Genomic DNA, 13615 nt, shown 5'->3' on the forward strand with positions numbered 1-13615 from the left:
TGAATACACAAGGGTATTATAAATGAGTCAAGGTATTTTATAAATTCACTGTAGCTGCAGCAATTCACATATTGTGACAAAATCCAACACTCATATAGAAAAATTTTGTATTGTTGCAGCTGCACTTTAGATTTCTCCCATGAGTGCAGAGCAGTGAGCAGTTAGGCTAGATGGTGACAGGTGCTGAGAAAGCACAAGTTGTGCTTGAAATGCATTCACATCAATCTACTTTGACAATGCAACAACACTTCAGAACAAAGTTCAACAAAGAACCTTCAACTTCCAACTCCATTTGGTGATGATGCATGTATTTTAAGGCTTCAGGATGCCTATGAAGGGGGAAATCAATGGGTTAGCCTGCAGTGACTGAAGAAATGGTTGATTGCATACAGGTGAGTTTCCACATAGCCCACAGAAATCAATGAACAGAGTAAGCAGAGAGCTGAACATACCACAACTGACCATCTGAAAGATCTTAAAGAAATGACTGAAGCTGAAGCTTCACCTCTTGCAGTTACTACGAGCCGTGAGTCCTGATGACAAAGTAAGTCATTTTTAATTTTCAGCTCAACTGCAACGGTTTATGGAAGAGGATGGGTTTTGTGAAAAACTCATCTTCACTAATGAAGCAACATTTTCTTGTGAATGGCACTGTGAAAAGGCACAGTGTGTGAATTTGTGAGACAGAGGACAACCATGCTATCATGTAGATTCATGAAAACTTAATTTGTTCTGTGCAGTCTCACAGTTTAAAGTTTATGGTCCCTTTCTCTTCTTTGAAAAGACCATTACAGGACACATGTGTTTGGGTATGCTGGAAAATTGGCTCATACCAGAACTCAAGACCAAGAGTGTGGACTTCATCTATCAACAGAATGGTGCTCCATCACACTTTTTTCATGAAGTTCATGAATTCTTGAAAAGTAAATTGAGAAACCAACTGATCAGTCATGGTGGGACTGATGATCAGCAATTAATGTCATGGGCTCCACAATCTCGTGACCAAAACCAAAAGATCAGCATGTAGTTTATTACATAGTCTATTAGACAATGTATTACATCCTTCAGTCTACAGGTGTCACTGCACCCTTGCATAAATACTATATTATACATAGTCATATCACAAACAAAATTAAATTTCATATCAATTCCACAAGCCGTAAGAAATATAGATAGAGAATCATCTTTCAACAGCTTACACATACATTGAGTTCTTACGTATATAGGTTTGTCAATAACAAAATTAGCAGACAAATCACTTCTTGTAGCAGGATAAGACTGAGTTACCATAAATGTCCTGTATGTGATACATCAGAAGGAGAAAAATTCTTCGAACTGGGTGCCAGAGAACAGACAGATGAATCACCATTAACAATAGCAACAGTCAATAATGCTTGTCCAACTTCAACTACAACATTAGTTAAAGCAAAATCAGTATGTCCACCACAAAACAGTAATGGACCATCGAGAACATCACTTTTGAAGTATCAACATCCATACTATAGTCAGTCTCTACATCTAAGATAGTCTTTTAGATAGCTGAATGCCAGTGACACACATGATGTAGACACAACAGGTGACTGATGTTCTGTACAGTCCACCAGAGTTTCATGATGGATGTTTTTATTTTGCCTCAACCAATGTTGCAGTAGAAGTTAAACAAGCATGGTTGACTGATGCTATTGTTCATGTTGATTCAGTTCTCTGTTCTTTGGCAACTAGGTAGGAGAATTTTCCTCCTTGTGATGTTATCACATTTATGGTAATGTAGTTGTATGCCACTACAAGAAGTGATACATCTGCTAATTTTTTTACTGACAAACCTTGTATATCATGACTCAATGTATGTGTAAGTTGCTGAGAAATGATCCTGTATCTGTATTTCTTAGGGGTCAGGAATTGACAGGAAATTAAATTTTGTTTGTGATATGACTGTGTATGATTTCCACTGGGCAGTATCAAAGTGATTCCCACTCAAATGCACTCTACTAGTACAACCCTGTGGTGCCTGTTTTTATCATCAGGTAAAGGATTTGATCAAAAAGCTTCAAAACTGCCCTTACCTCACAGAAATGGTGAAATGATATATTACACATGGTTTGCTGCCAAACTGTGCGATGAGGAAGAAGTTTCTATGAATGTAAGCCAAATTTTTGTTTCAATGGAAGCTTTAAAACACCCACATAATTGTAAAAATGCTATGTTCAAAACATGTGCATGATGCTGAGAAAATTACTACTCCCTTGTATTTGCAATTAATATCACCCCAACATATGTATATCATTAACTATAAAATAATAAAAGTATCTAATTTTGTATATAGACCTGTAATGCATGCCTTACACTCACTTTCTTTAAATTTATTTGCAGCCTCAAATTATCCTTTGCCCTTCCTTTTCATGCCTATTACAAATATAGTATAAATACATCATGTTGAGCAGTATTTCAGTTTATTTGCAGTGTAAGTAATGTAATAATTTAGAATTAAAAAAAAAAAACAATTTGTGCATAGGGACTTGACCCCAAAATCCTTGGATTACCATCCTGTACTCTTCCTGGTGCACCAACTGCTGTCTGGAAACTTTTTCCCTGGTGCATTTATCCCACAGTTTCGCAGGGTTGGCATTGTTAGAAAAGAACTTTGCAAGGTTAATGTTAAGGGGTGGCTGGATGCTCTTCCTGCCCCCCCCCCCCCCCCCCCCCGCCCTCTACCCTGCAGGATTGAATTAGTGTACCCCAACTGTCTGCGTCTAGTGTAATCCGTGGAATAGTGTGAACATGTTCAGATGTCTGCGAGTCATGTATCTAAGGTGAAACAAGGGGACTAGCCCGGTATTCACCTGGGGGAATGTGGAAAACAGTCTAAAAACCACACCCAGGCTGGCCAGCACACCAGCCCTCATTGTTACTCTGCTGGGTGCATTTGATCCTGGGCTGGTGCATCTGCCCGAGTCCAGGAAGCAGCGCATTAGCAGTCTCGGCTAACCTGGCAGGTCCACTGTCTGGAAACTACACTAGTGTTAATGGCTCATCTCTCACCTGACCCATACTAAAAATGTTATTTTTTCTAAATTCTTGGCCATCTGGAGCTCCCACATTTTTCATTTTCATTTCTGGTCAAGTCCTGCCTATACCATGAATTCAAACAAAATCAGTGGTGACAAGTATGTGCAGTCTCCCTGTTAGTTGTGGGGGCAGCTCGTGAGTCATTCCTGGATACCTTAGACAAGGTATGCAAGAGAGATATGAAGTTTGGAAAGTAGGAGAGATGTACTGGCAAAAGCGAATTTCCGAGGCAGGTCATGAGTTGTTCCTGGGTGGTTCTGTCAGCAGGAGATTGCCCATTAATCACAGTTTGACAAACAGTTTTAAACAGTCAAGAAGTTTCAAAGAAAACTAACCAGTTTTGAATATCAAATACACTTTGTCTCTAGCTACAGCCAATCCAGTAGTCATAGAAACAAATTACCTGTTCTTAGATGTGAAATAAACTGCTGGCCATTATAACTGCAACATCAGGAAGGATAACAAACAACAAAATTTTACTTAATGTGCATATACAGTAGAATAGGAAGAACACACCATTAAAATGCAGGAGATTTTGGGGATGAACTGAGTGCATTCAGTATACAAACACAACTGCCATGTTTGGCAACAACAACAGCTCTAACCTGCCTGGGCATCATGCTGAACTAATCACAGATGACAGATACAGGTATGTCATTCCATGGTACTTCAACTCTATGCCAGACTTCATCAGTCGTAGTTGCTGGCATCGAGGTAGGCCAGGATGGTATGGGCAATGTGCAGTTGTTCATTATCTTCTTGAGAGATAACATCACAGATGCCTCAAAGACAGGGAACAGCCACCAGCCACAGCAATCAGAAATGTAATGGCTACCATTCAAATTACCACTTATGTGAAGCAGAGATGAATCTCTTATGTATGTAGTAGCACCCCTTCCATCATGCCAGGTGCTATGCCCAAATGATAATGTGAATGAAATGTGGTAATATTCATTCTCCCCAAAGCTTCCACACATGAGATATCTATCATAATCAGAACTCATGTGAAAATATGACATAGTGCCACTCTTGTGTCGTGCGTTGTCATTGGGTACACCACTATTGGCCTCCCTGTCTCTGTTACCAATTCACGGGAATCCACAACAATGGTCACCATGCTGATAATCTCTGTTGATGTTCCAGACATCACCATACCATCCATTTGGATATTTGTTTTTCTCCAAAAAAGCCCATTTGTTGACTCAAGACACCTGATATATCTCTACTATTCTGCATGGATGATTCAACAGTATGTTTGTCCTTTCAGATACTAGTTACATGTGTGGAAATTCTGCATGGTGTGGAGTCTGACTCTCCTGAAGCCATAGATTCCATATCTGTGTTACAGTCATGGGATCTGGAATGATATAAAAAACAATATCATCAAATGACAAACCACAATCTTGACATGTCACCATTCTGTCACTATTGAGTTCTAACATGTGCTGGTAGACATTTATTCTTCCTGCACAAGGCATAACACAATCCTCTTACAAACTATCCACATGCAAATGTGATTTCTAAATGAGAAACCCATGTGGGGAAGCAATTACAGCTTGTGGCTTGCCACCCATATGCAAATTAGCCTTTAATGCAGAGATGGTGGGACTTCCCATCCTTCCAACTGTAGCCCACATGAGCTGTAGGTCAGTACTGGTGGGTAGCAATTCGACAAATCACATAACTTATGTAGCTTATAGTGTTCAGATTTACGCAAAAGTGAAGTATCTTGAGTTTCAGTTCAATTTGTATAGTAGTTTCCAAGAAAACTGACTTATTTCATAATTTTTAAGTGCATTAAAATGAGTTAGTAAGGGCTTAAATATTGAGGTAATATAGTATATAAACTTTGTCCTGAATTTTAAGTAAAATTCGAATTTTGGTAGAAAAACATGGTAGATAAACCATTCTTTTGGTTAACATAGAGGTTAGAAATTTGAGCACCATACTCAATAAGCAAAATCATGAAACTGTACCAGTTTATAGCCCTGTAAAAGTAATACTTTGAGATAAAGTACATTTTATTCAGATAATTTTGAAGGATAATGTCTACAACCAGCTCCAGTTACAGTATCTTTGTTTATTTAAGTGGACACTTTTAATCCAGATTCTCTGGAGAGGCATCCTATACCACAGGAAAAATTGACAGTTGTTTATAGTCCCAACTGGGAGAATTATTGTATTATATGAGGGGGCTGAATGAAACACTATGAGAAAAGCATGCCCACTCTGCCACACACATGAGCATTGTGCACTACATTCCAGTGCAGCCAGTCTATCATAGATGAGCTGAACACAAGACACAAATTGTTAAATATGTTTTATGAATCAGTTTTTGAAGTGATTTGTAGCTAGACAAGAAATGAGGAAACATGTGTTAAGAATTAGTCTTGGTGATGCAACTGTTCATGGCATAATATTGTATGGAAAGTTCTGGTTGAAAATTACAAATTATTTAGAGACAAAGAAATAACTAACTGAGAGATAGGAGCACTGCATTGTCAATAGGCACACAGACAAGAGGTACAGAGCTCAACTAGCTTTCAGAATGCACTTCCTTTTTCTAGCTGTAGGAAAAACATGCACACAAACTCACACATACACCCTAACTCACATCCACACTCCTGTTTCTGTACATTGTGCTCAGCTGCCTACCAGCTCTATACTGGCCCATGGTGAGTGTGCTGGGTTGAGGTGGAAGTATGGGGTGGGGTGAGGGGTGAAGTGAGGTGGGAGGTGGGGATGGGTTCAGGGGAAGCATCTAGGAGCTAATGGGAGAATGAGGACCTGTCTGTGGGCTAGCTAGGATTGCAGGTAGAGGGGGTAGGTGGCAGATGGTTGGGCCTGCGATTTTATAGACTAGGGCATGAGATAACAGCACACAATTAGCTGAATTGGGTGTGGTTACTGAGGCAGAGGAAGGTGTACAACACACACACACACACACACACACACACACACACACACACACTACTGGGTGGGGGGACAGAGAATATTTTAGGTTTAGGTGAAGAAGGTTATGGGAGCAAAGGATGTACTGTAAGGATAGCTCCCATCTGCACAGCTCAGAAAAGCGGGTGTGGTGGGGAGGATCCAGAGGACATTGGTTGTGAAGTAACCACTGAAATCTCGGATGTTGTGCTCTGCTGCATGTTATGCCACTTGGTGGTCTACCTTGTTTTTTGCAACAGTTTGGTGGTGACCAGTAGTTCTAGTTGACACCTAGTGGAAGTCATTCCAATGTAAAATGCTGTGCAGTGGTTGCAGCAGAGCTGGTATATAACATGGTTGCTTTCACAGGTGGCCCAGCCTCTGAAGAGGTAGGAATAGCCTATGACAGGACTGGAGTAGGTGGTGCTGGGTGGGTGGATTGGGCAGGTCTTGCATCTGGGTCTTGTACAGGGGTATGATCCCTGTGGGACACTTCTTTGTGGTTGGTTCCTGGGATGGATTTGAGGATCAAATGTGTGTGAGGATATGGCACAGGAAATCTGTTTGTGAATTAAGTCTGCAGAGTATTGCCTGCCTGTGAAGGCCTTTGTGAGGCTTTCAGCATACTGGGCGATGGGGTTCTGCTGGCCAGAGTGGCCAAGTGGCTCTAGGCGCTACTGTCTGGAACCGCGCAATCACTACGGTCGCAGGTTTGAATCCTAGATGTGTGTGATGTCCTTAGGTTAGTTAGGTTTAAGTAGTTCTAAGTTCTAGGGGGCTGATGACCTCAGAAGTTGAGTCCCATAGTGCCCAGAGCTATTTGAACCATTTGATGGAGTTCTCATCACTGCAGATGCATCTACCATGAGTATCCAAGCTGTATGTGAGGGATTTTCTGGTGTGGGAAGGGTGGCAGCTGTCAAAGTGGAGGTACTGTTGGTTGGTTTGAACTGGACTGAGGTGTGGATGGAGCCACGTGAGACGAGCAGATTGACATATAGGTAGGTGGCACGATGGGTGGAGCAGGACCAGGTGAAGTGGATGGGAGAGAAGCTGTTAAGGTTGTGGAAGAAAGAGGGTAAGGTACACGAATTTGTTTGCATGCCTTCCCTTCAAAGGTGAAGTAGTTATGTGTTAGGATGCAGTTGTTTAGGTGTGCAAGGTATGAAGTCATGGTTTTGCAATATGCAGGGTGTTGGGAGACAACAAGGTCCTTGGGTGTATTGGTGCGTAGGAAGGTTGCATCAACAGTGGCGAGTAGGCATCCGGGTGGTAACGGTGCGGGGATGGTGGAGAGCCAGTGCAGGAAGTGGCTGATATCTTTAATGTGGTATGCTAGGTTTTGGACAGTTGGTTTGAGATGTTGATCAACAAAGGCTGAGATTCTTTCAGCAGGGCACTGTAACCAGCCACAACTGGGTGCCCAGGATTGGTAGGTTTGTGGATTTTTGGGAGCATATAGAAGGCAGGTGTGTGGGCCTTTGCAGAGGTGAGTATGGAGATGGGTTCAAGTGAGAGGATTTCAGCAGGGACTGGAGGTTATGGACTTCTGGGATTGGGCCACCCTTGCAGAGCTTTTAGGTGGTGGTGTTGGATAACTGGGGTAGGCCCTTTGCCATGTAGCTACTCCAGTTCATCACAACAATAGTGGAACCTTTGTCTGCCAGGAGGATGATAAGGTCAGGATCAATATTTAGGTTCTGTAGGGCAGTACTTTCTTCTGTTGAAAGGCTGTTGTCCTTATGGAGGGAACTGGGGAAGGACGGTGAGGCAATGTTGGTAGTTGGGAATTCCTAGAAGGTGACCAGTGGTTGGTTAGGAGAGAATGTGCAAGGGTCATGGTTGGATGGTGGTATGAATTGAGAGGGGAAGGGTTTACTGTTGGATTGGATTGGCTTTGGTTGGAGGAGTTGGTGGCAAAGAAATGTTTGCACTGTAGGGAACAGGAGAAGGAGACTAGGTGTTTCACAGGTCCAACATGGTAAAACCTGGGAGTAGGGCTGAATGTGAGGCCATTGGGCAGGATTGAAATTTCTGAGGGCCTAATGCTTTTGGTGGAGAGGTTAACAACTGTTTTCTGAGATTGTTTTGGCCCTGGATTTCATGGAGTGTTGGTAGGGGTTTCTGGAGGATGTGATAGGTTGAAAAGGTCAGGTATGCAGTGTCTGGATGTTATAAGGTGCTGAGGAGGATGAACACTGTGGGTAGGACGAGGGTTGGATCATGGTAGCCCAAGGGACCTTCTCTCCCATCCACTTCACCAGTTCCTCCTCCACCCATTATGCCACCTTCCTAGCCCTCAATCTCCTCCTCTGAGATGGCTCCCGCCACACTTTGGTTCGCATCAGACCCGCCAATCACCAACAGTACTTCCATTTTGACAGCTGCCACTCCTTCCACACCAAAAAATCCCTCCCATGCAGTTTGACTACCCATGATAGATGCGTCTATAGTGATGAGAACTCCATTGCCCAGTACGCTGAAGGCCTCACAATGGCCTTAACGAAGAGGCAGTACTCTGCGGACCTAATTCATAAACATATATCCTGTGTCATACCCTCATACACACCTGATCCTCACATCCAAACCAAGAACCAACCACAGAGAAGTGTCCCCTTGTCACCCAATAGCACCCCAGAGTGGAACAACTGAACCACATCATTCGTCAAGCATTTATTACCTATCATCATGCCCTGAAATGAGGAACATACTACCCAAGACACTTCCTACAACCCCCCCCCCCCCCAAAGTGGTGTTGCTGCCCACCCAACCTCCCCCATAATCTTGTCCATCCCCCCAACCCCTACCACAGGGACCATACCCCTGTGGAAGACCCAGATGCAAGACCTGCCCAATCCACCCACCCAGCACCACCTACTCCAGTCCTGTCACAGGATTACCCTACCTCATCAAAGAGTGGGCTACCTGTGAAAGCAGCCATGTTATATACTAGCTCTGCTGTAACCACTGCACAGCATTTTACATTGGTATGACAACCCACCAGCTGTCAACTACAATAAATGGCCACCACCAAACGGTTGCCAAAAACTGGGTAGACCACCCAGTGACATAACATGCAGCAGAGCACAACATGTGAGATTTTGATGGCTGCTTCACAACAAATTCCATCTTGATCTGAAATGTTAAACATTTACATATCCAAGCACAGTACACTTTATGCCATTGGCATTTGTTGCTCACATCCTTCATGATATTGAAGTCCTAGTGGCCAACAATGTATGACTGATCTTGTAAACATGCATCACTAGTTTAGCATTGAATCACTGAAAACCATGGTTCATCTAAGTACAGGAGAGTATTTATAACTTATAAAGACAGCACATACTTATTATACACAATGAGATGTGGAACTAGATACCTAAATAGAAGACAGAAAGGAGTATATATTTTCATTACTATTTCAAAGATTAGTTTTTGCTTTGAAGCACACTTATTATTTGCTAGTTAACAGAAGAACATGAATTGCTAAGCAAAATTAAATTTACAATACTGTGAAGAATAAAGTCTGTATCATACGTTTTACTATCTCAACATCTTCAAGGAGGAGTCTCATCGCCATTCTGTGTTTGTTTCCTTCCAACTGCTGGATCAGGTTTGCTGGGAGGATGCTGAAACAGAACAGTATTCCAAAATTTAGTATTTTAATTTAAGATATGTTGCTAAAATTGCTTCAGACTGATAAAATGGATCAATTCATCATATAGTTTAGGTGGAATAACTTGGACAGTGTTGACACCAAAATAAAAAAGTACAAGTTTGAATTATCATTACTAAGACATAATTCATTGCCTGCAACTAGAAAAGTAGTAAAAATGTAAAGGTATAGAAAAGTGTCACACACAACTTTAACAGTTTAGTTGTGCTTCTGACAAGCTTAGCAGTCATGCATCATTTTCCTACACCTTTAATTTTACTTTTAATACCAAGTGAGGTGGTGCAGTGGTTAGCATACTGGACTCACTTTCGGGAGTGCAATGCTCTGCCACTGTGACAATGTCAGTGTATGTTCCATCATTCAATTGTGTTAAAATAAAATTGAAAAAATTAAAACTAAAAAACTAATATATGTATTGTATTATACGTTTCCTTAATTCACTTCCAACGAAACACACTTTTTGTCTGCATTTTTTAAAATATCCTTATGGTGTACTTAGAAGTTTTTGCATGTGAATAAAATGTCCAGTTCATTGTTGTTAATGAGCTAGAGTTACTTCACATACATATTTTAATTTTTTATTTGCTAGTCACTTCTGGAGGGGGTTTATGGAGAAGAGAGAGGAAACTATAGCCACATCTGTGAGTGTTATGTACAGTTTAGTTGTGTAAATGATGCAACTACCAATTTGCTCACATAATGTTGCCAACAAAGAAATAAGAGCAGATTTTTCTGACTCATGTACTTTACCCACAGAACACTAGACTGACATATAGAGCACTTACACTGAGTTGACAAAAGTCATGGGACAGCAATATGTGCACATACAGTTGGGGGTAGTATCACATACACAACGTATAAAAGGGCAGTGCATTGGCAGAGCTGTAATTTGTACTTGGCTGATTTGTATAAAGGTTTCTGACATGATTATGGCTGCACAGGAGGAATTAACAGACTTTGAATGTGGAATGGTAATTGGAACTAGATACATGGGACATTCCATTTTGGAAATCATTATGGAATTCAGTATTCTGAGATCCATAGTGTCAAGTGCATGCCAAGAATATCAAATTTCAGGCATTACCTCTCATCATGCAGTGGCTTAGGGCCTTCACTTAATGACACAGAGCAGTGGCTGTTGCATAGAGTTGTCACAGCTAGCAAACAAGCAACACTGTGGAAATAACTGCCAAAATCAGAGTGGGATATATAATATGAAGGTATTCATTAGAACAGAGTGGAGAAATTTGATGTTAGTGGGCTATGGTAGATGACTACTGATGTGAGTATCTTTACCAACACCTGCAGTGCCTCTTCTGGGCTCATTACCATATCAGTTGGACCCTAGATGACTGTAAAACTGTGGTCTGGCCAAATGAGCCCTGATTTCAGTTGGTAAGAGCTGATAGTAGGGATTAAGTGTGACACAGGCCCCATGAAACCATGGACACAGGTCATGAACAAGGCAATGTGCAAGTTGGTGGTGGCTCCATATGGGTGTGAGTGGTGTTTACAAGAAATAAGCTGCATCCTCTGGTCAAACTGTACTGATCAGTTACTGGAAGTGGTTATGTTCAGCTACTAGGAGACCATTTTCAGCCATTCATGGACATCATATTTCTGACCAACAATGGAATTTTTATGAATGGCAGTGTGTCATGTCGCCAGGCCACAATTGTTCATAATTGGTCTGAAGAACATTCTGTAGAATTGAAGCGAATGATTTGGCCACCCATATTGCCCGACATGAATCCCATAAAACATTTTATGGTCCATAATTTAGAAATTTGTACATATACAAAATCCTGCACAAGCAACACTTTTGGATTACGGATGGCTATAGAGGCAGTACGGCTCAGTATTTCTGCGGGGGACTCCCAACAACTTCTTGTTAATTTCTTTAAAGTCAGTACTGCCATTAGACTGTTTTTTTTATTTGCAGTGTTACATTTATACAATCACGATTTTGGCTTTAAGTTGCCATTATCAAGTGTTTTAACGTTATACAGTGCCTAAGATGGCATACTGTCATATTTAAAATATACTATTAGACATATTGTCTAAGGGTCACTATTTCTGGTTAAAGCCATGCCATCTTAGGCACTGTATAACATTAAAACACTTGATAGTGGCAACTTAAAGCCGAGATCATGATTGTGTGGATGTAACACTGCAAATAAAAAATCAGTCTAATGGCAGTACTGACTTTAAAGAAATATATTATGACTGTGGCCCCACATTATGAAAAAATTATTAAACTTCTCGTTAAGTTGCTGCACAATATCGGGCAAAATTAGGTCTGACATTATATTAGGAGGTATCCCATGTATTTTGTCATCTCCATGTATATTCCATATAAATGCTGCTGAAACTGCTTTAGTAACTGACAGATGTTTATAGCAATATATATTTCTACAGTTCTGACACAACTGAAAGGTTATCACGTTAAAGGGGCTACATAACAAAACTTACTTTCTAGGTTATTCAGAATAAACTTTGTTCAAATAACATAAATGTATGTATACACTACCCCACATTATCACTTGCTCATTGACTTTAAGAAAGTAAGTTATCACTTGGCATGACCCAAAAATAACAAACATTTGCTTTCCTAAATAAATCTGCACTGCATTGCTAAACAGGCTAAGTCCACCAAACAATTTTTTTAGTACTTCTATCTCCAGTAATCAATTTATAGCTCAGTCTTGGCACCATTCACTGTAAGATTGTTTGTGCACCTCAGGGAGGTATTCCTTCATACTTTTAATGTCTCTTTTCTTCTCTGAAAACCATCCTTTTGTACCAGTGACCTCACTGAATGTGATCATTTTGAAAAGTTCATCTTGTCACCCTTTTTCCAACAATCTAATCATTTCCCTACCTCTATCTCAGCAAGTGTCTTTTCTATTTGAATTACCTCAGGCACGGTAATTGTAATCCATGAGTCAGAATTTACATTTACCTTAGTTGTGTTAATGATTGTATAGCTTCTTGTGAAATCAAATCAAATCACATTAAATTTGATTATCACATAAAGCATCTCATACAATCAAAGATTGTGACATAGGTGACTTGTTAATTCTAACATTACATACAGACTAATAAAATTAAAATAAGGTTATAACACATTTCTTGTTACTTCTTCAGATACATATTATTTTACATGGTTATCATAAAAAATATCTATGCTTATAATACTGTACATTTGCTATTACTTCTTTATACAGAAACTGTTATAAATTGTTTTCAGTCAAGAAATCTTCTACACTGGTAAAAGCATTTAGTTTTCAGATGTTTTTACAGGTATCCTTCAATATTTTTTTTTTTTAGATTTTGATTACAATTCCTCTTTCAGATTTTATTTGTAAATTTCATGGCCATGTAATGTGGAGTTTCTTCAATAGTTTTAGTCTATGGGTATGTAAAATGTTACTTAATCTGTGTGTAGTCTCATACTGATGCAATAAGTAGGTGCCCTAAAAAAGTTGTGGGTTTCTTTGTGAAAATGGACAATAGATCCATGATGGTCTGCTGAAAATTAATGCCTCAAGATTTTTTATGTGAAAAATCTTAAAGCTTTTTAAATAAAACAAATTTCATTAATGGTCTACATCCTTCTCCATCATGGGTGCATATTAATTCCTCAACATAGTGACCCTGATGGTAAATACATTTCTCCCAATGAGAGACTAGTTTATTGGTACCTTCATTGTAGAATGTCTGACTTTGTTGATGATGCCACACCCTCATCTCTGCTTGCACTGCTTAATCACAATCCAAATGAAGTCCTTGACAGTGCTATTTAGTTTTGGAAACAGACAATAATCAGATGGGGCCAAATGATTGATGACAGTAAACCCAAGGTGTTGCAGCACTCGTGTGTGGTCTTGCATTGTCATCCTGAAGGAGAAGGTGCTCCATATGTATATGAACTCTTCAGAT

General features: G+C 40.3%; 1 protein-coding gene across 3 annotated transcripts in view; it reads right to left on the reverse strand.

The window, feature by feature from the left end:
* Nucleotides 1-13615, reverse strand: part of LOC126470192 (rho guanine nucleotide exchange factor 17) — a 649655-nt gene that overhangs the window by 210831 nt on the left and 425209 nt on the right. For all 3 annotated transcript variants that reach the window (XM_050097851.1, XM_050097852.1, XM_050097850.1), the window contains one exon: nt 9535-9626. In XM_050097851.1, coding sequence (XP_049953808.1) covers nt 9535-9626 — 92 coding nt within the window. The remainder of the gene's footprint in view (nt 1-9534; nt 9627-13615) is intronic.

This window comes from Schistocerca serialis, chromosome 3 (genome assembly GCF_023864345.2).
Source record: "Schistocerca serialis cubense isolate TAMUIC-IGC-003099 chromosome 3, iqSchSeri2.2, whole genome shotgun sequence".
NCBI classification, from domain to species: domain Eukaryota; kingdom Metazoa; phylum Arthropoda; class Insecta; order Orthoptera; family Acrididae; genus Schistocerca; species Schistocerca serialis.